Genomic DNA, 27,461 nt, shown 5'->3' with positions numbered 1-27,461 from the left:
CATTGAAGAATTGTTCCAAAGCCAGAAAGTCATTACAGAGCAGAGTCCCTGCGTTTCCTCACTCCAAAGCAAAAGAAGGATTGCGATGATCCAGCGAAAGGAAAGTTAAGAACAGCTTGAATTTCAGAAGTAAAGAGACACGGTTGCTTTATTTAATTAGGGTTAAAGAGCTGCTCCTCTAAGAAGCCAACAGTATGAAGCACAAGAGCTAATTAAAACGAATTGCTTTGTCCATGTACAGTTTGGATGGCAAAGAAAGCTGCTTTGCTAATTTGCTAATGAACGGCAGCTCAAAGCTAAATTCCCCAGATGAGGGTAATACATATTCAGCCAAAACTAAAATATGAGCAAACATGAACTCGCTAAACTAAACGAATGCAATTCATTTTAAGCAGACTATATTAAATGAAATTAAAAGCGTTCCTATCGGCTGTAATATCACTTGCTCCCTAAGAACCCTCTGTGTAAACTAAGCCGTACTGTGCCTGCAGAACTACGTAGGCAGCCATGCTGAAAATATATTCCCCATCTTCGTTACACCTTTCTAGGCACAGTTACAGAACCAACCGGAGGCCGACTTACAGCCTACACAAATGTCAAAGAGGCAACAATACTAAGTGGAGATTAGAGGATGTGGGTGAGGAGAGTATTCTGTAAACCCCCATACACTGCTGATTGAAAGTGAATTGGCAAACATGGCCCGCTCATGTTTAGGTTGGGGTAGATTAAGCCCTGGTTCACACCAGTGCGGCTTTGAAATCACTCTACTTCGTGCAACTTCAAAGCGGACTATTCAGTGTGACTTCATTGTGGCTTGTTGACGCTCTGTGTGACTTCATTTAAAGTGGAGTTCCACTCAACCAGTCAAAAAATAAGTCAGCAGCTACAAAAACTGTAGCTGCTGACTTTTTAAAAACAGCTACTTACCTGTCCCTTGGTGTCCCCTCCGCAGCCCGTTTCACCGGCCGTCCGGTATTCCAGGAGGCCGAAATCTTCAGTGTGGGCACCCGGCTGTGATAGCTTGCGGCTTCACAGCTGGGTACACACTGCGCATGCGCGAGTAGCGCTGCACTTCATGAATGGTTCTGTAGTCTTCTGGGACCTGTCACGTGTCCCAAAAAAACAACAGGGAGGGAGGACACCTTCCGTTTCCGATCGCCTAGGCCAGGGGTAGGCAAACTGCGGCTCTCTAGCTGTTGTGGAACTACATTTCCCATGAGGCATTGCAACATTACAAAACTGACAGTTATAGCTATGACTTGCAGAGGCGTGATGGAACATGTCGTCCTGCAACAGCTTGAGAACCGCAGGTTGCCTACCCCTGGCCTAGGCGATCGGACCGGAAGTGGGAGCGGGTAGCTGTCAAATTCGGGTACCCGCTCCCCAAGGGTGCCAATCCTTAATGGGGAGCAGTCCTTAAAGCAGAACTTCCCCCTTTTGGGTGGAGCTCCGCTTTAACAGTTGCAATGAAGTTGCACAAAAATAGTGCAGGAACCTTTTTCAAAGTTGCTGCAACCTGAGTCGCCCCAATTTGAACAGTTCCATTCCCGCTAATGGGGTGCAACCTGTCATGCGACATTAAATGCTCAAGTCGCATGACAAGTCACACTGGTATGAACCAGGGCTAATGGAATGAAAATTGTAAGATAGGAAAAGTTATTGACCAGATGCTAAGTCGAATATGTCTAACAGTTCAATATTGGTTATAAGATCCAGCCCATGATTGACTGACTGTCTCAGAGGCTTCATGCTAAAATTCAAATCCAGTCAGCGTCACTACAAGTCAATGAAGCTAGTAGCGACTTGCTGGTCAGACAATGGCAGCTTCTAGCAATCAGCTGCTTAGATCAGTGACAAGCTCCCCATTTAAAATGTATAATGAAAACACAGCTCCAGGCATGAGACTACGAGTATTCAGGTATGAAATAATGTGTACTCATGAAGGTAGAAGTTCTGGTTTTGGACACGTTCGCAAAAAAAAGTGACCATGTCACCGAAATGAAAAATTCTCCCCACTGGTTTCTCCAGCTGATCTTCATCTCCCTTCAAGACAAAGTAGTGACATGGAGGAAGGACTCACAGAGCTGGTGGGATACACAGGAGACTGACACTCCCAGAAGTGTTGATTTCTCAACAGACATTAGAAAGGAAGAGAAGGATTTCTATTTAATGGAGCAGTTTTTGGTAGCATGGTCAGCGGGAAACTCAAGAATTTATAATCTTTTTCAGGCTTCTTTTTTTTCTTCAGTTTGACAAAAGGTTTGATTTAAAGCCCAATGCCGTGTTGGCCCCAAATCATATGCAAGGAAGGAAGGAAGACAGGCCCCATTCACACAGGCATAACTATGCGTACACCCGTGTGAAGGACCATCTTTGCCCGAACGAAATGCACAGGTGCTGCGTGCATCCATGTACAGACCGTCCCATTTGTGTCTATTGGAATGTAGTAGCTGCTGATCCCAATTTGATATGAATCCCCGAACGCAAACAGTGTGCACCCGCACGGCTGTCAAATTACAACTAGCAGCGGTGTCCATGCAGCCCCTGCATCCCATTAGATACAAATGCGAAAAAAGAAAAAACACCCCTTCACACGGGTGTATGCAAAGGTACACCCATTAGAATAAGGCCCAAGCCTGCAACCATGGCCCACAGCTTCTCAAAGAAGGTGCTTAGAAGGGCCGCTAGCACAGGAGGGAGCCTGCTGGAGCAAGGAACACAGTTAAAACTCAGGGCAATGCTTAATAAGATGTAATCTTTAAGACCATGTTGGATAAATTTCATGAGCCTCATTGGAGGCAAAAGCTCCCTTGGCTTCCTGAACGAAAAACAAATCCAGTTCCTGCTTATTGGACATGAATGTATCCATTCTGCACCTAAAATGTACAGCGGACAATTCCATTTACAAACCTCTCCAACACAAGTATTGCCTAAAGTCTTATGCTGGCCATACATGGGTCGAAATTCGACCGATTTTTAGTCCAAAAATCAGGCCTAAGAATAATCAATTGGCCGATTTTTGCTCTGTTAGTGGGTCAATGGCACTGGCCGAATTTCATGATTCATCCTCTTTGGCAATCGAGCATGTTGGAAAATTCGTGAAAAAACTATCTTCGATTCAATGATGGTCAAATCGTATGATCATTTTTCCAAAAAGAATATGAGCATGAGCCGTGACCTGGAAGGAACAGAAGTTTCACCTGTTATATGGGGTGAAATTTATGACTTGGTCAGTCGATTTTCGAAACAATTGATGGCGCCATCGGATTACCGAGCAAACAACATTTTCAATTTTCGGACAAGAAATTGCTTGAAATTTGACCCATGTATGGCGTTGCATTACATCCATAATGTCAGATTAGTAGTTTCTGGTGCAGGAAACGTGATCATTTTTTTTTCTGCCGAGGCTCCTTCAGGCACAGGTCAAGGCGTGTGTGTTGGGGTGGGGGTGTCTTAAGCGAGATAATAGGAACTTTGGGAAACAGTGATCACCACCATCATTTTGCTTCTTGGCACAAGGTACTTCCAGTACAGGACTGGGTTTCTGTATGTATGACTTGTCAAACCCAAAAGGATATGAGAAACTTCCTACATTAAAGCGGAGTTCCACCCAAAAGGGGACGTTCCGCTTTAAAGATTGGTCCCCTGCTCCACATTCAAGATTGGCACCTTTGGGGGGGTGAAACGGGTACCTGAATTTGACAGGTACCAGCTCCCACTTCGGTTGCCCAGGTGATCGGAAGCAGAAGTTGTCCTCCTACCCTCCCTCCTTGTAGTCTTCTGGGACACGCGAGAGGTCCCAGAACACTACAGGGCCATTCAGGAAGCGCAGCACTTCTTGCACATGCGCAATGGGCACCCGGCTGTGAAGCCGCAAGCTATCACAGCCGGATGCCCACACTAAAGATGCCGGCGCCAGGAAAACAGGACAGCCAGTGAAACTGGCTGCGGCAGGGGCAATGCGGGATCGTGGGACAGGCGAGTGGCTGTCAGCAGCTAGTGAGTGGAACTCCGCTTTAAAGAGAGCCTGACAACATTGACAAATGTCAGCAGGATGTGTTATTTACACAAACTCACCTCACCCTCTCCACTGAGTGGAATTGATTCTTTACTGTCCCAGCATCTAGGCCTGACATGGCTGCCTAAGCAGTAAGGCTGATCACTTCATATGCTAGATACCCGTCTGCTTCTCTTCACTTGGCGCTACATATCCACATATATCAAACATTCAAGAACAGGAATTACATCAGTTAAATAAAAAAAATGACAAATGATATTTTATTTCCACTACGCACAAACACCTGAGAGCAAAACCATATCTACTTTCCTATAAAATGAATAATGTGTAAGGATGAGAGGATGTTACCTTGCGAGCTCTGGCTGAGCCTTGCAGTGGATCTGGTAATGCGTGCAGGTCCCCGGGAATTTCCATCGCTTTCAGAACTGTCTGTGTGCTCCATGTCTGTAGAGAAATCGGAATCTTCTGTCCCGTCCGAACTGCTTCCAGCATTCCTCTATGGAACACGCTGAGATTAGGAATGCCACTGCTAGTCACATTACTTATAATGAACTGAATGTGACCCCATCCAGTTAATGAGTAGAAAAAAAAAAAAAAAAAACCCATCACAAAGCAATGCAAACCCACCCCTTCATCAAGAGGACCAAAATACAAAATCTAGTTCTTGTACAGCCACTCCAAAGAAAACCGTTCACGCATCTTATTTCATGTATTTAAACATGGAATTCAAATGTACGCACATTTTTCTCTCCTGTGCATACTGCACCTCAGCAATACTACAGAACAGCTTGTAAACACTAGCCGGTGCGCACAGCAAGCACTTACAAAAGTTTCAGCAAGTTTCCAGCAGCTTTCCTAAAAGGAGAAGTTCACCTTTGGGAACATGTTACACGTTCCACCTTAAAAAGAGTGGAACATGTAACATGTTCCCATAGCCGCAGCCACCCCCTTCCCTCTGACAGATAGTATGGAGAAAAGTCTCCCGTACGATCTGTCATATTTGAAAACAGCATGGCCACACACGGCAGCATCATTCATTCACGGACTTCCATGCATGAATGAGCTGCAAGTCCTGGCAGCCTTAGCGGCTCTGGGTTTGCAGTTTTCAAAGAATTACCACGCCATTGTGGAGCGCCGTAGTAGTTCATTGAAGCTTCTTGTCAGAATATCTGCTTGGCCATACACCCCATACGGCAAGCAGATAATCTGACAGGTCTGCAGGAGACCTGCATGGCATTAGTGATCTGATCGCTGGTGCAATGCTTTCCAGGCTCCTGTAGACAAAATAAATGCATGGTTTTTTTACCTGCAAAAAACAAGAAAAAAAAAAAGTGCATTTATTATTTTTGTCTAAAAAGGTGAACTCATCCTTTAAAAGCTGAACTGCAGGAATTGCTCAAGATTTGCCCTTGCAGTTCCCAAAACCCCTCTTACATCATCAAGGGTCAAACACTGAAAGCTGAACTCCAGGTAGGTTTTATAGCATAGTTACACTAGTCCAGCATGGACCAATGTAGGTATACATATGCCATACCTGAGGGACCGATGTGGAAGCTTTAGTTCTGTGCCGAGTGGCTACCCTGCTAGATGGTGAACACAGGGGGTTGCTAGTTCAGCACAGATGCCATTCACAGGACACCTTACATTTTTCCTCAATGCATGCAAGACATTGTCTGATTGGATGCGCCACAGCGGTCACATGACCCTAAACCCTGCATCGCCTCCCGGCTTCTGAAACGCTTAAAGGGCCGGGAGGCACCAGCGTGAAGGGGTTAAGAATAGAGTTCTTGCCAAGTCTAGGAAGCGACCGCCTGCTGTCAGTGTACAGCAGAGCAGCTGCTCAGCACAGGACCAGGAAGACAGCAGTCCCTCAGGCATAACAAATGTATACATACTGTAACATGCTATAAAATCCATACCTGGAATTCAGCTTTAAGATCGGGGGTACAGGAATAAAGTGTAGCATTTACCCCATTCCACACTTCAGCACTCACTTCTCCCTGGCACACCCTCTAGCATTTCTGGCCATGGCCAACCTAAGTAAGAGCAGATGAGTCATTTAGCAATTCTTTTCTAGAATCCATCTGCCCTTAGCTCAGGTATGCAGATAGGTGTGCTTAGCTGAGAAAAGCCCTCCCGAAGACTCCTGGGATGTATGACATCATTTGCCTAGGCATGGAAACCAGAAAGTAACTGAAGAAATGTAAAAAACAGTTTAAAACAAGTAAATATGATCATTTCCTATTTACTAACACTAGCAGCCTGAGGATTCAGAATAGTCAATGTTAATTGAGAGAGTGGAGTTCTACTTTAAGTCTCAGCTTTGTTTAAGGGAAAGCCAGCAATCGTAAATCTAAATAGATGTTCAATACTGCCAGGATGGAGCTGAAGAGTGCTAAGAAGACCTCTAGAAAGCAGTCCAAAGCTTGCTGAAAGTTTTGAAAGACTTGTTGTACACACCATTCCTCAGACTAGCACTTACACGCTGAAGCCTTTATGAACTCGGCCTTAGGAAAAATCACACCACAGGTCCTGTAACTATCTCAAGTCTTAGAGTAGACCTTTTCTAAGAAACTTACCTCTCCTACTAACTTCAATCTCATTGTAAAGCCACAGAAATGTAGACACTTCCAAAAGGCAGCCCACATCACTACAGCTGGCTACACCAAATGTATTTGTTACTTGTGTTGTCAGTAAATTTAACAGAGGCCAGGCAGCAATGAAGGCACCAGCAATACTGGATGGATTTTAGAGTACAAGGAGGCATGATTGTAAGCAGAACTCCATATAAACAGCTAAATACGCAATTTAAATTCAGCAACTCTGTACAGCCAAGCCTGTGATTAAGGCCCTATATGCACACTGGGTGTTTATCCTCAGTACATGAGGCTCGGTGTGTAAGTGTGGCAGGAGGGCACAGGCCCACCTTCCAGCCCTACTGCCAGCAGCTTGTCACGCTCACAGTAACAACTGCGGAGGCTAGGCGGTGCACCCAGCAGTACGTACGTTTAGGGCCCCTTCACACTACATGCGCTTCAGTGTATTTTTGTCTGAATCCAAAACACACAGAAAGTACTATATTTTTCACTCCATAAGATGCACTCCCCCCACCCCCACCCCAAAAAAAATGGGGGGAACTTCTGTGCATCTTATGGAGCAGCTGGCCCGGTATTCCCCCCCCCCCCCCCCCAGTGCCACTGTGTTAGAATACCGGGGTGGCCGCTCGGCTCTACTGTGCAACAGAACCTGATCCTTGGTCTAGCGGTATCATCATCTTTAGTGTGGGCACCTTGCTGTGACAGCTTGCGGCTTCATAGCCTGGTGCCCACTGCGCATGTGCAAGAAACGCTGCACTTTGTGAATGGCCCCATAGTCTTCTGGGACCTGTCACGTGTCCCAGAAGACTTCGGGAAGAGACGATCACAGTGGGAGCGGGTAACTGTCAAATTGGGGTACCCACTCCCCAAAGGTCTGAGTCACTGGTCCTCCCCTGTGCCGCGTCCGCTGTCTCTGGTCCTCCCCTGTGCCGCGTCCGCTGTCTCTGGTCCTCCCCTGTGCCGCGTCCGCTGTCTCTGGTCCTCCCCTGTGCCGCGTCCGCTGTCTCTGGTCCTCCCCTGTGCCGCGTCCGCTGTCTCTGGTCCTCCCCTGTAACGTGTCTGCAGTGCATTGGTTTTTTTTTCTTGTTTTCCTCCTCTAAAACCTAGATGCGTCTATTTGGTCAGGTGCGTCTTATGGAACGAAAAATACGGTATGTCGTCTGCCTGGTTATACAGAGCAGATCTGTGTAAAACACAAGACTAGCTATGCAAAAGTTATAACTAGCAAAAATCAAATCCAGAAATGACATCCTCTACATTTTGCTTAAAACAGCCTACCTGTAGAAAGTGTATTTAGCCATTTACCCTGGTTCCGCTGCTCATACTATGGGTCTGGTACCCATTTCTCAACAGTAAACTCCTGTAACAAAACATTTCATTTTTCTAACATCAAAACTGACCTTGTAACCTTACTATAGTATGCTAACAAAATGCCTGAAACTGTACAAGATGCACTTCCACTTACATGAATCAGACCTGCATCTCTATATCCTTGCAACACCTTCTGGCTCCTAAATATTTATGAGGAACAATAAAATAATTAGTAACCAGGTATGTACGGTGACAAAAAAAATAATACACACTGACTAAAACTGAGCTAAAATTTCATACATCCGCTCAATTACACAAATCTGAAATGTCAATGAACCCAAAACCATGAGTGGCCACTGGTAGGCTACATCATCCCGTAGGTTCTAATCTTCTCCATTATGGGAATCCAGGCTAAGACAGACCTTTTGGAAATGCTTTGTTCCTACTTTACCTGGGAGTCTTGCTACTGCAGGTTTTTTTTTTAAAGTAGAACTCCAACCAAAACCTTGTTTTTCTTTTTAGTGTTGGGAATATCAACACTGCTGGCTGGATGGATAAGGAGATCTACTCTTACTATCACAATGACCACAGTAATCCAGAGACAGTCAAAAGCCAAATGTTCACAGATGTCCCTACAACAGGAGTAGAAGTAATAGCTTCCAAAGGGGTCAGTAGTTCTGGTGACAATAGGCAAGAATCATTGGGGAGATTTCCATTTAGTCCTGTCCTGTCTGATAACAAGGGACAAAGAAATAGGTTTGCTTTAGCCCCCCCAATCCCCAGCAGCATATACTTACTTCTCCCCCTGGATAGTGTTTGGATCCAAAGTACAGAATCAAGTATCAGACACATATAAAAAGTGAAGTTCCTCTTTTTAGCTATACACACCTACCTGAACCTCCTTACAGCAGATCTATAGGTACCTCTCTCCTCTCCACCCCTCTTCTACATGATTAGCTATAACTCCCCCCCCCCCCCCCTCAAAAAAAGAAAAGTGCAGCCAGTCTCCCCATGCATGCCATTTGCCTAGGCAGATGACATGCACTGTGCTCCCTTTGCCTCCTGGGATATGCACGTCACATATCCCAGGGGGTCAAGCCCTTCAATCACAAGAGAGGAGGGATGGTGCCCAGCGCAGCATCATTGGGAGGTGCGCCATCTGAACTCAGAAAAGCCAAAGGGCCTTTCAGACATCATAAGCGACAACATGGCGCTAGGCCGAGTGGTGGCAGAAGACGAGTAGATCTCAGTGGGACAACGCTGGATCCTCTGGGTGGGCGAGTATCTGAAATATACTCAACACACCACCCAGTAAACTGTTGAAGATCCTCTTGATGCCTAATTCTACTATTCAAGCAAAAAGACTGCCCAGCACGTTTCTAAAAAAAAAAAAAAAAAAAAAAAAAAAAGCAGCTCTACCCACTGTCACAGGGGGTGGGGGACGACTCCAGAGTAACATTTTAAAGCGGAGTTCCAGCTGAAAAAAAAAAAGTCAGCAGGTACAAAAACTGTATCTGCTGACTTTTAAAATACAGACACTTACCTGTCCCACGGTCCAACGGTGTCCTCACCACCACTGGTTTCACCGGCCGTCTTCTCTCCCTGGCGCTGACATCTGCAGTGCGGACACCCGGCTGTGACAGCTTCTGGCTTCACAGCTGGGTGCCCGCTGCGCATGCGCGAGAAACGCTGCGCTTTGTGAATGGCCCCGTAGTGTCATGTGTCCCAGAAGAGTACGGGGAGAGAGCACAACTTCTGCTTCTGATCGCCAAAGCAATCGCAGCGGATGTGGGAGTGGGTATCTGCCAAATTCAGGTACCCACTCCCCAAAGGTGCCAATCCTTAATGGGGAGCAGGGCACAAAGGCTTAAAGCGTAACTTCCCCTTTTGAGTGGAGCTCTGCTTTAATGTCATATTAAAAAAAGGTGACCTTATCTTTTAAAACAGATCATCTCGCACTTCCAACAAGCTATCCCCCATCCTCCCCCACCATTCTCACAATTGCAAGTTTTTTATATTGCTTTTTTGAGGAGTTGGGGGGGGGGGGGGGTGAACACATCCCTGCATTCTTGCCTGCAGCCTCCAGAAATACTTACACCACGCATCCCAGGCAATGGAGCATCATCGAGGGGGCAGCTCTGTCATCTTGGTTCTTGCACTCTGCCCTCCGATGTAGGACCTCACGGACATCATCTGGAGGCCAACTGCAAGAACCTGGAAGAGACGGCCATCTCCCGATCATGGTGTCGCAGATCCGGGTGTCACTACACAGCCATGCTGGCTTTGCTGAGCGTGTGAATATGTAAACCAAAGAAAAATGTAGGGGGGAGAGATGTGCAGTTACTGCCTCTCTCATGTCAAAAAATATTCTTCAACACAAACTCGACCAAATCAATCCACTTTAAATATTGAAACTTTAGTGGTTCTAAAGGCTTGAACTTTTTCTTTAAAATAAAAAAACACATTATTCTTCCCTGCTCTGTTCAATGGTCTTGCCCACAGCAGCTCCGAGCCTCCTTCTCGAGTCTCCCAATGATGCTTCTGGTCCTTCCCACTTGCCAAGTACCCCCAAAGCAAGCTGCTTGCCCTGGGGGCACACGTGCCTGCTCGCTCCCGGGCCACATGTGTGTTTATGGTGCATAGCCAAGTCCTGCCCCCTTGTCACTGACGGTGATTGACAGCAACAGAAGCCAAAGGCTCCCACTGCTGTGTCTCAGCCAATGAAGAGAGGGAGGCCCTGGAGAGCCTCGGCTCTTGTGCACAGCGGCTGGATGATGATCGAAGATCGCTCAGGTAAGCAATACCCTAGATTCGCACCTATGCGCCGCGCAGGCCGCGTGTTGCACGGGCCAGGGAGCCCATTCACTTGAATGGACTCCTGTGCCACGCAGGGAAGAAAACCCTGCACTACTTTGGAAAACGCAGTCCGCACGGGAACCTCGGTTCCCAGTACGGTTGCGTTTCCCAGTGTGGACGGCATGCCATTAGAACTAATGGCACCCACCCGCGGGTCCGCAATTCTCTGTGAAGGTGGTGCGGCTGCACGGATTTTGGTGTGGATCCGCAGCAGCATCACCCATATAGATGTGAACCGGGGGTTAGGGGGGTAGTGAGGGAAGCTGCACACTAAGGCTCTGTTCACATAGAGGCATTTTGAATTGGAATCGCGGCCTCTCGGTGGCTCAGCCTTGACGCCAAGCGGCTGTATATTTACGTATCAAAAGTAGACAAAAATGTGCCAAGATCATGCACCCTGCACATTTACTGATGCGTCACTGAAAGGTCCCAATCACTACTTGCGATTGGGACATTTCCAATCATGTGACAACCAATCACGGTAGCCACATGAGCCTAAACCCCTTAAGGCTTGGTTCACATCTGTGCGGGTGGTGCCGCTGCGGATCCGCATGAAAATCTGTGCAGCCGACCACCTGCACAGAGGAATGCGAACCCGCGGGGAGGTGCCATTAGTTCTAATGGCACGCCGCCCACACTTGAAAACGCAACTGTACTGGGAACTGAGGCTTCAAGCGGGCTGCGTTTTCAGAAGAAGTGCAGGGACTTCTTCCCTGTGTGTCACAGGCATGGGAGTTCATTCAAATGAATGGGCTCTCGTGCCCACGCAAAACGTGGCCCTCATGACCGCAGATATGTGAACTGGGGCTAAGGGGGTGGGAAGAATTGGGGCCCTTCGGTTAAAACGTCAAATCACACATCAGCTTGTTCAGGTGCAATTCATTCCAATGACCCCTAAAAACACAGGGCGATTCTCCTGCGACTGTCACCCAACAAATCGCCCAAAAGAAGTTCCAGAACTTCTTTTGGGCGACGTGCGCCAATCACAGCAGATTTGCCCTGTGTGCCCTTGAAAGAATGGGTACCTGATGCGCATTTTGAAATCGCAGGCAGAATCGCGGCTATTTCACCTGCGATTTAAAATGCCTTTATGTGAACAGAGTGTAAAGGTTTTTTACCTTTGTGCATAGAATACATGAAAGTGAAAAAAAAAATATTCAGCCAGTAAAACCCCTTTTAGTTCACCTTTCAATAAAATGTAACGATGAACAACGGACACCCTCCCCCCATCCCAGGTTCCCGCTGTACTTACTGCAGGAGTTGCCAAGCTGTCGCCACCCACACAGCTGCTCCAGCGATCCGACTGCTCTTCTCCGTCAGTGCTGCCAGGATGGATCAGATGGTTCCTGATTGGTCAATTTCACATGGACAGCGCTGATCAGAATCCATCTGATCCATCCTGGAAGCACCAACAGAGAAGAGAGGGGGATTACAAATCCTGGAGACAAGTGATGTAAGCAAACTTTAAAAACTGATTGTGATCACGCCAGAAGTAACCAATAAGAAGTAACCAGCCTGGTCACCTGCATATCCCAGCAGATCCAATCCCCACCCCACATAGGCACCATTGAGATCAGAAGAGCCGGTCTCATTGCATGACACGTGCATGGCCTGATATTTCCAGGGACTGGTACAGCATGAACAGGTATGGAGCTGCCAATCACAGTCCTGGAACCCTGCAGAAGATGACACGTGACCACTTCTGCCCTGTGCCCAGAGCTGCACTCTTTGTACACCGGCCCCATGTGACATCTGATACTTCTACAATCCGTTTGTTATTGCCACGCCTCTGTGAGATCCTATTGGCGCAACTATTACCTGGTGCAGCTCACTACCAATCAGACCCAGCCATGCCGCTGATGTACAAGGACGCCGCCTAATGAACAACCACCGAACTAACGAAGCGGCCAATCGAAGAAGAGGGGCGTGGCTCATGCCTCTTGTTGCCCATCAATGAGAGTGCAACCACACACAAGGCGCCAGCTGTGAATGACAACACGTGCAGCCTATCAGCGCGAACACCGCCGGGCCCGGCACCAATGGCCGCGCAGCCTAGAGAACCAGCGGCCCAATAGGCTAGTATCACGAGCTAACCGATACACAGGCCTGCATACACTGCGTCCCTCCCGTCCGCGGCTGTGCTGCGCGATAACGCGGAGGGCAGCCCGCTCTCGGAGGACCCGGGTCTGTGGTGGACGGTCACCGCTTCCTGGCGGACAGGGCCAGCCATACACGCCTCCTGCACCGCGAGCCGCCATAGCCGCCCCTGTTCCGTCTGCCTCCCCTCACTTACCTTCCTCCGGGGCATCGCTCTGCCCTCCCGCTTTCCGTTGAGCTCTTCTTCCCGGCCGCGGGGCTGACTCAGCACGGGAATCCGTCCGGCGCCGTCCCCGGGTAACGGGAGACTAGTGCGCATGCGCCAACCCGCCCCCTCTAGTCGCACGTCACCCCGCCCCCTCCTGTTTGGCTTTGGCGGGAGGAGAAGCTGTGACTGGAAGAAGGGGGAGGGGATGGGCAATGGCCTTCCACACCAATGTCACCTATTAGAACCACTGAGGAATGGCCGCTGACACCAGGCCAAGGCTGTCCACACACATGTACCACAGAAACCCGGCCATAAAACTTCCATATATCCCCCTCACACCTGTACATGGAGCCAAACCATTGCCTGTTTATTCAAACCAAAGATAAAGTAATATACATATATATCAGGGTTAGTTCAACCCTTTCAAATGGGGTCTTTACACCCAGGAAGCATTGCTTGGTCACGTGACCACTAGACAGGTTGTCACACTGGTCATGTGATCAGGAGCCGCTCCCGCCTGATCCCAATCATTCCTTAGGCTAGGAGCGCATTCAGCACAGAAACCGCATGTGGGGGTGTTACAGTGCACCCTCCTTACTGCCACACATACAGTATTTTGCCAAAAGTATTGGGTCAGCCCTCCACATCATGTGATTCAGATGTTCCAATCCCCTCCATGGACACAGGTGTATACAATCATCACCTAGGCATTCAGACTGCTTCTACAAACATTGGTGAAAGAATGGGTCGCTCTCAGGAGCTCAGTGACTCCAAGCGTGGTCCCGTGATAGGTTGTCACCTGTGCAATAAGTCCATCCGTGACATTTCCTGGCTACTAAATATTCCACGCTCCACTGTTAGTGGGATTATAACAAAGTGGAAGCAACTGGGAACAACACCAACTCAGCCACCAAGTGGTAGGCCACGTCACATGACAGAGCGGGGTCAGCGCATGCTGAAGCGCACAGTGCGCAGAAGATGCCAACTGTCTGCAGAGTCAATAGGTAAAGACCTTCAAACTTCATGTGGCCTTCAGATTAGCACAACAACAGTGTGTAGAGAGCTTCATGGAATGGGTTTCCATGGCCGAGCAGCTGCATCCAAACCTTACATCACCAAGTGCAATGCAAAGCATCGGATGCCGTGGTGTAAAGCACGCCGCCACTGGACTCTAGAGCACTGGAGACGTGTTCTCTGGAGTGACCAATCACGCTTCTCTGTTTGGCAATCCGATGGACATGTCTGGGTTTGGCGGTTTCCAGGAGGACAGTACTTGCCTGAATGCATTGTGCCAAGTGTAAAGTTTGGTGGAGGGGGGATTATGGTGTGGGGTTGTCTTTCAGAGGTTGGACTTGGTCCCCTAGTTCCAGTAAAGGGAACTCTTAAGGTGACAATTTGGACAATTTCATGCTCCCAACTTTGTGGGAAGAGTTTGGGGATGGCCCCTTCCTGTTCCAACATGACTGCGCACCAGTGCACAAAGCAAGGTCCATAAAGACATGGAGGAGCCAGTTTGGGGTGGAGGAACTTGACTGGCCTGCACAGAGTCCTGACCTCAACCCCATAGAACACCTTTGGGATGAATTAGAGCGGAGACTGTGAGCCAGGCCTCCTCCCCCGACATCAGTGCCTGACATCACAAATGTACTTCTGGAAGAATGGTCCAACCTTCCCATAGACACCCTCCTAAACCTTGTGGACGGCCTTCCCAGAAGAGTTGAAGCTGTTATAGCTGCAAAGGGCGGGGCCAACTCAATATTGAACCCTACGGACTAAGACTGGGATGCCAATAAAGTTCATGTGCGTGTAAAGGCCGGCCAATCAATACTTTTGGCAATATAGCGTATGCGTTACTTGGCCAGCCAGAGGTTAAAAAAAAGGATCACTGTACCTAAAGGGTTAGTTCACCTTTACCAAAAAACTGCCTCTGCAGATAAGGGGCATCTGTAGATACAAACTGTGCAGCTCTGACTAAAGCTGAATAATGCCCTTGCTATAGGAGTAGACCAGGGGCAGACTGACCATTTGGAAACTCAGGCACTGCCGGAGGGCCCGGGGTCAGTAGAGGGCCCCATAAGATGCCCCTGGTACCTTTTTCATAGGCTTTTTTGAGTTTTGGCAAGGACACAGGGGCCCCATAATACCCTATTGCCCGAGGGCCCCATGAGTTATCAGTCCACCCCTGGTGTAGACCATTTATGTACCTCAGGAAGCCTGACTGGAAAACTCCCAGAGATGGCATAACTCTGTCCCACCTTGTTGCTAGGATGTTGCTAAGAGATGCCTAGCTGATACTGTTCACCTCCACCATCACAGGAGCGAGATCTTTCTCTGGTTCAAACCCCTTCACATGCTCTTTCTCTCCCTTGATGCTGTAGCTCAGCGTTTGAACTCATTCCTGTGATGGAGGCTGAGTGTTTCTAGGAAGTTGCTAAGAGACTCCTAGCTGTTACTGTTCACCTCCACCATCACAGGAGTAAGTTCTCAAATGCTGAGTTCAGAGCTGCTGCATCAGGGAAGACAAAGAGCATGTGAGGGGGTTTGAACCAAAGAAAGAGCTTGTTCCTGTGATGGTGGAGGCTAGGTGTTGCTAAGAGATTCCTAGTTGTTACTCTTTACCTCCACCATCACAGCAATGAGCTCTCAAATGCGGAGCTCAGAGCAACTGCATCAGGGGAAAGAAAGAGCATGTGAGGGGGTTTGAATCACAGAAAGTGCTTGCTCGTGATGGTGGAGGTGAACAGTAACAGTTGGGAGTCTCTTAGTAACATCCTAGCAACACCTAGCTTCCACCATCATAAGAGCAAGCTCTTTCTCTGCTTCAAACTCCCTCACATGCTCTTTCTCTCCCCTGATGCTGTAGCTGTGAGCTCACCATTTAAGCGCTCACTCCTGTGATGGTGGAGGCTAGGTGTTCCTAGGAAGTTGCTAAGAGATTCTCAACTGTTACTGTTCACATGCATCATCACAAGAGTGAGCTCTCAAATGCTGAGCTCAGAACTACTGCATCAGGGGAGAGAAAGAGCATGTGAGGGGGTTTGAACCATAGAAAAAGCTAGTTTCTTTGATGGTGCAGGCTAGGTGTTGCTAGGAAGTTGCTAAGAGATTCCCAGCTGTTACTGTTCACCTCCACCATCACAGGAGTGAGCTCTCAAATGCTGAGCTCAGAGCTACTGCATCAGGGGAGAGAGAGACCATGTGAGGGGGTTTAAACCATAGAAAGAGCTCGCTCCTGTGATGGTGGAGGCTAGGTGTTGCTAGGAAGTTGCCAAAAGACTCCCAGCTGTTATTGTTCACCTCCACCATCACAGGAGTGAGCGCTCAAATGCTGAGCTCAGAGCTACTGTATCAGGAGAGAAAAAGAGCATGGGAGGGGGTTTGAACCATAGAAAGAGCTTGTTTCTGTGATAGTGGAAGCTAGGTGTTGCTAGGAGGTTGCTAAGAGACTCCCAGCTGCTACTGTTAACCTCCATCATCACAGGAGTGAGCTCTCAAATGCTGAGCTCAGAACTACCTCATCAGGGGAGAGAAAGCGCATGTGAGAGCATTTGAACAATAGAAAGAGCTAGTTTCTTTGATGGTGCAGGCTAGGTGTTGCTAGGAAGTTGCTAAGAGACTTCCAGCTGTTACTGTTCACCTCTACCATCACAGCAATAATCTTTCAAACGCTGAGCTCAGATCTACTTCAGAGGAAAGAAAATGCACATGAAGGGGTTTGAACAGAAAGAGCTCACTCCTGCGATGATGGAGGCAAACAGTTACAGCCTAGCCTCTTAGCAACTTCCTAGCAACACCAGCCATGTCATGGCTTGACAGTTTGGTTGACAGCGAAAGCAACTGTGACAGTTATCAATCACGGAATGTCTAGAAAGTAACCTTTAAGAAGACGTATTTGAATAGAATTTTCTTTTTTTTTAAACCGGGCTTTAGCAGTTTCCAAGGACAATGATATCAGAGGCAAGCCATGAATGGTAAATGTCACAGCTGCTTGTGCTCTCAACTGAACTGTCAATCCATCAAATGGCTGATGTCATAACTGATCACATGTGCAGCACCATGGAACTGTGGATCAAACAGGGGCCTAATAATAATTACCCAAGGCCTATACAATCCTTTAGGGGGCAAGGCGCATGTAGAAATTGGTCCCGTTAGAACCCATTCTGCTGTTGCTAAGCAGTGATCTTTCATTCATAATAGTAAGAGAACAGTTATGTTAGGGGCTCAGTGCTGCCTCTACCTTCCCTCACAGGAACGCCCATAAATTGGGTTTAAGAATGGGGTGGAACTGCAGACTGAAAAAGGAAGGCTTGTAATCCTCAACAAAGCCATGGATCAGTGCTGTATGCAATTGTTTCCCTTCAGGATTAAAGAAGTTTGAGACTTAAAAAAAAAAAATAAACATGCATGCTCACCTCTATGCTGCAACATTGCTGTGATGTCCCATGGTGGCTCTAAGATCCAGAACTGAGCAATCGCATGGCTGCTTGAAGCAAACAGTGCTGATTTTCAGTTACCACTCTCCACTCTGCTCCTCCAGCGATGACTGGAGCACTGGGCTGGGAATGGGGCTGGCGAGAGCCAGCGAGAGCTGGCTGAGAAGCCAAGTGCTAGCTGTCATTCCCGAACTGGGTAAATCTTGACGATATTGTCGGGATCCTTCTAGAACCTGGAGCTGCTCTGCTCTGTCAGTGCGGGCAAGAGAAATGTGGACAAAAATGCTTTGGAATGGCTAGCTGTCATTCAGGCATTTGGGTTATACCTGACAATATTGTTGGGTTTTTTCCAGAGCCTGGAGCGGCTCTGCTCTGTCAGTGTATAGTGGCCAAGAGAAGTATAGCCAAAAATGCTTTGGCAGAGCTAGCTGTTATTCAGGCAACTGGGTGAATCCTGACAATGTTGTTGGGATCCTTCTAGAGCCGGGAGTGGCTTTGCTCTGTCATTGTATAGCGGGCAAGAGAAGTGTGGCCAAAAATGCTTTGGAAGGGCTAGCTGTCATTCGGGCAACTGGGTAAATACTAACAATATTATCGGGATCCTTCTAGAGCCTGGAGTGGCTCTGCTCCATCAGTGTATAGCGGGCAAGAGAAGTGTGGCCAAAAATGCTTTGGAAGGGCTAGCTGTCATTCAGGCAACTGGGTGAATCCCGATGATATTGTCGGGATCCTTCCAGAGCCTGGAGTGGTCTCCTCCATCAGTGTATAGTGGGCAAGAGAAGTATGGCCAAAAATGTTTTGGCAGAGCTAGCTGTCATTCAGGCAACTGAGTGAGTCCTGACGATATTGTCAGGATCCTTCCAGAGCCTAGAGCGGCACTACTTTGTCAGTATATAGTAAGTGAGAGAATTATGGCCAAAAATGCTCTGTCATTCAGGCAACTGGGTGAATCTTGACAATACTGTCGGGACCCTTCCAGATCCTGGAGCAGTTCTGCTCCTTCAGGGTATAGCCAGCAAGAGAAGTATGGCTAAAGGTGCTGTGGCAGAGCCAGCTGGCATTCAGGCAACTGGGTGAATCCTGACAATATTGTTGGGATCCCTTCATAGCCTGGAGTTGCTCTTCTCTGTCAGTGTATAGCGGGCAAGAGAAGTATGGCAAACAATGCTTTGACCGTACATCTTTTAAATAAAAGTTAAAAAAAAAAATTAGATATCTCCTTTAACCCCTTCCCCCCCCCCCCCCCCGAATCCTGGCACTCCTTTAAGTAGGTCTTTATACCTAGAGGCTGAGATGGACTTCCCAATTACATGACCACTGTGATAGGTTATCTCAGTGGTCACATGATTGGAATCCCATCCCACAGACTCCCGATCATGACAAGAGACCAAGAAAAGTCTATGCCAGTTCGGTGACTGTGCTCGGAGCATACAGTAAGCACAAAAAACTCAGCTGTTTTTGGGCTCATATGTGCGACATGTGGATGTTAGTGTCAACCCTCTTTATGGTACATGGGCAGCAGGAGGTTGAATATGTCCCCCTTGCTAAAATACTGAGTTAAAGCTAAAAATAATCAACTGTACAGGAAAAGAGGATAATAAACTCACCTTTTCCTCAACTTCCACCTGCAGCACTCAGGCAAGGGTGACGTCACCCCCTTCTGGAGAAATCTGGGGAATGTAGAGTAGCCCAAATCTTGCTAAAAAGATGCTTCCAGCACTGTGCGTCAGCGTCTTCTCACAAGACTTGAAGTACCCACCATTCTCTTAGATCTCAATGGCAGGAGCATGATGTCAACCGATACACAACAGAAGCCAGAGGAAAGGTAAGTAATATAGATCTTTCTCCATACAGAGGTTTTGAAGACTTGTGTGGAGCATTTCACCAAGGGGAAGGAAGGACATCTTTAAAAATGTGGACCTTGCATGCAGTGCAAAGTATTCCTTAACATATTCTCACAAATATTAAAGCAAATGGAAATGGCACCAACATATTTATTGGAAATCCCCATCCTAATATTTCGTAACACATACCTTAGAGACAATAACTGCCTCATGTAGCTCTAAATAGGATTTCTATACTTCTCAACTGAAAATCTCTTCCTCAACAAACTTCTTCAGATGTCTTAGGTTTAATGAATCTCTGTTCCCAACTGTGAGTTTAGCCAGGAATGTAACTGTCACATTGGTTGTGTTCTCAACCAAACTATAGAACCATCAAATGTCTGGTGTCATAACTGATCACGTGTTCAGCACCATGGCAGTTGAAGATCAAACAGAGGTCAAGGTGGTAACTCCCTTGGCTGAAAAGGATAATCAGAATCAGTTCCACTTTATGCTTTTTCCATAAATGTTTTATTAGATTTTGATCAGAACCCATGGCTGCCCATTTCAGCACAGTCCAATGTTCGCTTTTCAGTCATTTTTGGGAACTCATGGATCAGGCATGACAAAATCAAGTCAGCAGGCCTTTATTTTGGTGTACAGGGACATGGAAGGGTGGACAACTCAAGGTATCACCATCTGTCAGTTCCACTTTACGCTTTTTCTATAAATGTTTTATTCGATTTTGATCAGAACTTATGGCTGCCCACTTCAGCACAGTCCAATGTTCGCTTTTCAGTCATTTTTGGGAACTCATAGATCAGGCATGGCAAAATCAAGTCAGCAGGCCTTTGTTTTGATGTACAGGGACATGGAAGGGTGGACAACCCAAGTTATCACCATCTGTCATCTGGCAGTTCCACCTTACGCTTTTTCTATAAATGTTTTATTAGATTTTGATCAGAACCCATGGCTGCCCACTTCAGCACAGTCCAATGTTTGCTTCTCAGTCATTTTTGGGAACTCATAGATCAGGCATGGCAAAATCAAGTCAGCAGGCCTTTGTTTTGATGTACAGGGACATGGAAGGGTGGACAACCCAAGTTATCACCAACTGTCATCTGGCAGTTCCACTTTACGCTTTTTCTATAAATGTTTTATTAGATTTTAATCAGAACTTATGGCTGCCCACTTCAGCACAGTCCAATGTTTGCTTCTCAGTCATTTTTGGGAACCCATAGATAAGGCATGGCAATATGAAGTCAGCAGGCCTTTGTTTTGATGTACAGGGACATGGAAGGGTGGACAACCCAACTTATCACCAACTGTCATCTGGCAGTTCCACTTTACGCTTTTTCTATAAATGTTTTATTAGATTTTAATCAGAACTTATGGCTGCCCATTTCAGCACAGTCCAATGTTTGCTTTTCAGTCATTTTTGGGAACTCATAGATCAGGCATGACAAAATCAAGTCAGCAGGCCTTTGTTTTGGTGTACAGGGACATGGAAGGGTGGACAACCCAAGTTATCACCATCTGTCATCTGGCAGTTCCACCTTACGCTTTTTCTATAAATGTTTTATTAGATTTTGATCAGAACCCATGGCTGCCCACTTCAGCACAGTCCAATGTTTGCTTCTCAGTCATTTTTGGGAACTCATAGATCAGGCATGGCAAAATCAAGTCAGCAGGCCTTTGTTTTGATGTACAGGGACATGGAAGGGTGGACAACCCAAGTTATCACCAACTGTCATCTGGCAGTTCCACTTTACGCTTTTTCTATAAATGTTTTATTAGATTTTAATCAGAACTTATGGCTGCCCATTTCAGCACAGTCCAATGTTCGCTTTTCAGTCATTTTTGGGAACTCATAGATCAGGCATGACAAAATCAAGTCAGCAGGCCTTTGTTTTGGTGTACAGGGACATGGAAGGGTGGACAACCCAAGTTATCACCATCTGTCATCTGGCAGTTCCACTTTACGCTTTTTCTATAAATGTTTTATTCGATTTTGATCAGAACTTATGGCTGCCCACTTCAGCACAGTCCAATGTTCGCTTTTCAGTCATTTTTGGGAACTCATAGATCAGGCATGACAAAATCAAGTCAGCAGGCCTTTGTTTTGATGTACAGGGACATGGAAGGGTGGACAACCCAAGTTATCACCATCTGTCATCTGGCAGTTCCACCTTACGCTTTTTCTATAAATGTTTTATTAGATTTTGATCAGAACCCATGGCTGCCCACTTCAGCACAGTCCAATGTTTGCTTCTCAGTCATTTTTGGGAACTCATAGATCAGGCATGGCAAAATCAAGTCAGCAGGCCTTTGTTTTGATGTACAGGGACATGGAAGGGTGGACAACCCAAGTTATCACCAACTGTCATCTGGCAGTTCCACTTTACGCTTTTTCTATAAATGTTTTATTAGATTTTAATCAGAACTTATGGCTGCCCATTTCAGCACAGTCCAATGTTCGCTTTTCAGTCATTTTTGGGAACTCATAGATCAGGCATGACAAAATCAAGTCAGCAGGCCTTTGTTTTGGTGTACAGGGACATGGAAGGGTGGACAACCCAAGTTATCACCATCTGTCATCTGGCAGTTCCACTTTACGCTTTTTCTATAAATGTTTTATTAGATTTTAATCAGAACTTATGGCTGCCCACTTCAGCACAGTCCAATGTTTGCTTCTCAGTCATTTTTGGGAACCCATAGATAAGGCATGGCAAAATGAAGTCAGCAGGCCTTTGTTTTGATGTACAGGGACATGTAAGGGTGGACAACTCAAGGTATCACTATCTGTCATGCGTCCTCAGGAATCAGCCAGCATGTTTACAAATTACCACAAAATGTACAAAAAAGTATTTCTTCTTCTCCTGGGGTTGGGTGGAAACACACGGTTCATACCTGCAACAGATGACCCAGATTTGTTTGTGGACCACAACTTTATACTTTAGAGATGACAGTGGAGATGCCACCCTCCCAGCCTGTCCATTTGGATGAAAGAGACTGGCCTCTGCATCTTACCCAGTTAGCACAGGTAAGACATTGGCAATCACCATCGTCAAACACTCATACCCAACTCCAACTATGAAGTATAGATCTGAAAGTAAGAATAAAGTAAAAGTAATGGTTTCAACTGTTGTTCTGATATTCGTATACACCAAACACTGCTACAGAATCAACTTAAAAAAGCAGAATCAACTTAAAAAGACCCAATTATTAATAGCTCTCCCATATTTCACAATAAAGCTGGAATGTTTGGAGTCTAAGGCAGCCCATAGTCAGTTTTTTTGGTTCAACCAGTGGGGTGAACGGAAAAAAATTGACCTGATTCCTCCATCCACATACTCAATGTGGATGGGGGAGTCCTCCCCACTGAGCTTCTGTATTCTAACAGAATACATTGATCGGCGCTACAGTCTATAGCCGGCGGCGCTGATTGAGCGAGGAAAATCCGAAAGGGCAGTTGTACAGATATCAATCGGTAGATCAATTTCTGTAAAACCACAGTGCCCATACATGGATCAATATTCAGCTTGTGGGGTAGGTGCAGCATGGTGCAGCAGAAGAAAACACACAGAGTCCCAGATCACCAAAACAATGTATTGCAGAACATGTAAAAACAAGTACAAACAAGCCTGGCGGGAAAGCTCACCCAACCGGGGTACTTACAACAGTTTAGAGCAGAGTCAGCGGTATGAGGGTCTGAGCTACTGACACCGTCTGTCAAAGGGAGCGTAGTGTGTCTTGGCCAGTCCAACCCAAAAGAGGAGCTTCTAGAAGAGGCAGCCATAGGTCTTACTCTTTCACCACTCCTTTGGAACCTCTCCCTACCACTAATGCTGTCCCAGAAAGATGGGTATCCTGTCCCTACACTAGCCACTTACATGAAACGTGCCAAAACTTGGGTGCAGGGACTTTAAAAGACTCTGCATGACCCAAGGTGGCCACCAGGGTCACCTGACTCCAGCACATCCAACCAGATCACTGTTCCAGGGGACCGAGGAAAACAGAAAAACCCAGTTTCTCCAGACTTCCTCCTACAGTTGCATTGCCGCTGGAGAATGTAGACTTGCACCTGCCTACAGGCTGTTCCCTTCTGAACTCGCCAAATTCCGATCTATGTATGGACAGCTCAAAATCTTCTCTCAACCAGGCCTGCAGAAAGTTTTATAACTGTGCACTGCACACAATGGGAGTTATGAATTTTATATTTTTAGGAACTTTAAAATTTGAAATACATGCCTTTGTTTACTTCAAAGTTTACTTCAAAGGACAAAAATACTTTTAGTAGTAAAAATTAAACATTACCTGTTATGAAACTTCATATACTTGTTCGAGTTAATGTGTTTAGCTGAGGGAGCCACATCTAGAGGGATTGTCAATGCTTTCCTTGTTCTCTGAAGCCCGCAGTGCAGGGCAGACAAGGTAAGTACCTGTATTTACACCCGTAGCTGTCTTAGTAACCAAAAAGTAACTTCATAGATAGGATGTAGTCACCATTTGGTCGATAATTTTCCACCAGGCTCAGTCAATTTCTCAACTATTGTTGAGCCGACAGGGCCACTCACAGCTAGAATTTCGGCTGATTCAGTAGGAGTATAACTAGCTTAAAGCTGACGTTTAGCCAAAAATTAGTTGCATTACTTGCCTGTAATGAAGTATGTACCATGTTGTGCAGGCTGCTGCTTGGTGTTGAAATCTTCTCTGCAGGGTGCCTTGTCCTCTTCCTGGCATTGAACTTTTGGCATGGCAGGGGTTTATTAGCATCAGATTTGTGGGCTGAACTGCATTTGAGATAGACCAACAGGTACCCAATCCCTCCTTCTTTTTTATCCATTTAGAAAAGTCTGTGTATTGTTTAGGCTGAATGTAACACAATCTCTAGACAGGATAGAGAATCCTGTCATTCATCTGACTCCCCCAATCAGAGATTATGTTACATTCAGTGTAAAAAATGCAAAGGGTTTTCTCAATGGATGAGATGGGGAGTAGGGGGCCGCTCCTCCTCAGACTGTCTGGAATGCAGTTCAGCTCAAAGACCTAAAGTTGTTAACCCCCATCGTGTGCCACGAAGAGGACCAGGCACCCTGCAGTAAATATTTCTACACGAAGCAGCAACCTACACAGCGTGGGACTTACTTCATTACAGTGTAAAAAATGCAAAGGGTTTTCTCAATGAATGAGATGGGGAGTAGGGGGCCGCTCTTCCTCAAACCGTCTGGAATGCAGTTCAGCTTAAAGACCCAAAGCTGTTAACCCCCATCATGTGCCACGAAGAGAACAAAGCACCCTGCAGGAAAGATATCTACACGAAGCAGCAGCCTACACAACGTGGGACTTACTTCATTACAGTGTAAAAAATGCAAAGGGTTTTCTCAATGAATGAGATGGGGAGTAGGGGGCTGCTCTTCCTCAGACCTCGGGAAGCCAGTTCAGCTCAAAGACCTAAATCTGTTAACCCCCATCGTGTGGCACGAAGAGGACCAGGCACCCTGCAGTAAAGATTTCTACACTAAGCAGCAGCCTACACAGAGTGGGACTTACTTCATCACAGTGTAAAAAATGCAAAGGGTTTTCTCAATGAATGGGATGGGGAGTAGGGGGCTGCTCCTCCTCAGACCATCTGGAATGCAGTTCAGCTCAAAGACCTAAAGCTGTTAACCCCCATCGTGTGGCACGAAGAGGACCAGGCACCCTGCAGTAAAGATTTCTACACTAAGCAGCAGCCTACACAGAGTGGGACTTACTTCATCACAGTGTAAAAAATGCAAAGGGTTTTCTCAATGAATGGGATGGGGAGTAGGGGGCTGCTCCTCCTCAGACCATCTGGAATGCAGTTCAGCTCAAAGACCTAAAGCTGTTAACCCCCATCGTGTGGCACAAAGAGGACCAGGCACCCTGAAGTAAAGATTTCTACACTAAGCAGCAGCCTACACAGCGTGGGACTTACTTCATCACAGTGTAAAAAATGCAAAGGGTTTTCTCAATGAATGGGATGGGGAGTAGGGGGCTGCTCCTCCTTAGACCATCTGGATTGCAGTTCAGCTCATAGACTGTTAACCCCCATCATGTGCCACGAAGAGGACCAGGCACCCTGCAGTAAAGATTTCTACACGAAGCAGCAGCCTACACAGCGTGGGACTTACTTCATTACAGGCAAGTGATGTGATTGCAGATATAGTGAGAAAATAACTTTTTGACTAAACTTCAGCTTTAATTTATATGGGTCTGTGGAGGTCTTAATTAACGTGAACTTTTTTTGCTTTGGCCAAAGCACAGATTCACGCTACGTTCTGGGCTATGCACAACCAACGTTGATGACGTATCATACAAGTGGGCTGTTGGGATGGTGGTAAATCACTTTATTAATATGATCTATTATGCCGAAGACTTTTTCATCACCAATGAGTAAAAGCTCAAGAACTAAGCCAGGAGTGGGTGAAATGCGTTAGATGGGGCGTGGTTTGGAAGAAGGCATTTCTGAAGCTTTCTGATACTGTTAAAACTGGGCAGCATCCCGGTGTGCTCTTCCACCTTTCTTCTTCTTTTTTCAAAGCTTGTATTAGGAGCAGTTGTATTCCTGTTCCTGCTTAATATGGAGTTCTTAGGCTCCATGTACACGGGACACTTCTGAACGATGGAAACTGACTGCTGGAAAGCGTAGGTTGAAAAACGTCTGTTTAGCCGCGTTTGCATACCGCGTTTATGCGCATTTATGAGCATTTGCGTTTTGAAGCGTTTTTTTTAAAGATAACCTCAGGAAACCTTCCAAAATGCACTGAAAACAGTAAAAAGTTGAGCTATAGATGTATGGGGCTCTATAGATAACATACATGGGCTTTGTGAGAGGAGGAGAGTGATTGGAGGAGAGCTGCTCTAGCTCTTTTGGGAGCCAATCAAGTTCGCAGAACCGGCTACATTCTTTGCGAAGGGACCCCATGTGAGCAGGCTGTATCCATTTGAGTGGTGACCCCCCATGAGTGATAACATCGCTAGGGGATGAGGATTGACCTGACCAGGCCTATCCTTTGATGACATCCGGATGACCAGAGGCCTACTACTGTTTATGCGCAGTTTGATTGCGTATCTGGTGAGTGCGCAATCTCATTATTTATCACCAGACCCTTGGTCTACATCACTGGATATCTGGAGATTAATTGGAATCCCAACAGCACCTCTTCTTCTCTGGACTGTACAATTGAGTCCACACCCTTTGGCACTTTGACCACTACACCGTGGCCTATGCATTTGCACTTTGTCACTTTATGTATGTGTTTACATCTATATTTGAATATTGTTAGAGTTTATTAGCGCTGCACCCCCTTGTTTGCATATAGTAAAAAGTTACCTATTTCAGACATTTTGAGAGAAAGAGGGAGAGCAGAAGCAGGGAGAGCATTATTTGTTGAGATTAGCTCTTTTTTTTTGTGGTGTTTGGATGTGTTCCAGCTCATTTCTGTGCAGAAATTATTGCAGCTGTGTCTAACATATTTTCTCAAAGTATGGTGTACCAGGTCCATTTGAGTACTGGCAAAACACTTTGCATGTATTTTTCATGATGAAAAAAGGCTCTGAACAGCATCTGGAAATGGAAGAGTTAAAATAAATTTCCAAACGCAAATGCTTATAAACGCGTTTAGCCGCATTTACAAGCTTTTGAAACGCTGATAAAATCTACTTCTGAACGCACGTTTGGTGCGTTCAAAAAAACGACTGTAAACGCAACTGCCTGTACACGACTATGTGTACATGGACACATAGGAAAACATTAGGGAGAGTTCAGGGGCTGCTGAACAAGACGCTGAAGAGCTCCTAAAACATGAGTTTATCAGCTGCAGTGTACATGGAGCTTTAGGTATGAAGACACCATCATCAGCCTTGCATTAGCCAAAGCTTGCTTTCGCTTAGGAACAAGGTAAAAACATGGGGTCAATAAAAAAAAAAGTTTTATAAAATAGGTAATATAAAAAAAGGACATTGCAGGGGCGGACTGACAACTCATGGGGCCCCCGGGCAATAGGGGATCATGGGGCCCCTGTGTCCTCGCCCACACCCAAAAAAGCCTATGAAAAAGCCAATGAAAGGTACCAGGGGCATTTCATGGGGCCC

At 46.5% G+C, this 27,461-nt stretch overlaps 1 protein-coding gene across 11 annotated transcripts in view; it reads right to left on the bottom strand.

Moving 5' to 3' along the window:
- KAT7 (lysine acetyltransferase 7) overlaps nucleotides 1-13,206 on the bottom strand; it is a 53,452-nt gene extending 40,246 nt beyond the window's left edge. For 7 of the 11 annotated variants that reach the window (XM_089674494.1, XM_089674496.1, XM_089674495.1 and 4 more), the window contains exons 1-2: nucleotides 13,076-13,183; nucleotides 4,367-4,514 (exon numbers count right to left, since the gene is read on the bottom strand). In XM_089674494.1, coding sequence (XP_089530620.1) covers nucleotides 4,367-4,514; nucleotides 13,076-13,090 — 163 coding nt within the window. In that variant the 5' untranslated portion in view covers nucleotides 13,091-13,183. Of the gene's footprint in view, nucleotides 1-4,366; nucleotides 4,571-7,893; nucleotides 7,985-8,080; nucleotides 8,127-13,075 lie in introns of those variants that run through there. The other 4 variants (XM_089674498.1, XM_089674499.1, XM_089674500.1 and 1 more) reach the window with 4 other exon arrangements.
- Between the last annotated feature and the right edge of the window lie 14,255 nt (nucleotides 13,207-27,461).

Source organism: Staurois parvus, unplaced genomic scaffold (genome assembly GCF_062004578.1).
Source record: "Staurois parvus isolate SC_StPar_1 unplaced genomic scaffold, SC_StPar_1.0 ptg000151l, whole genome shotgun sequence".
NCBI lineage: Eukaryota > Metazoa > Chordata > Amphibia > Anura > Ranidae > Staurois > Staurois parvus.
This window is presented reverse-complemented; position numbering and strand designations above follow the sequence as displayed.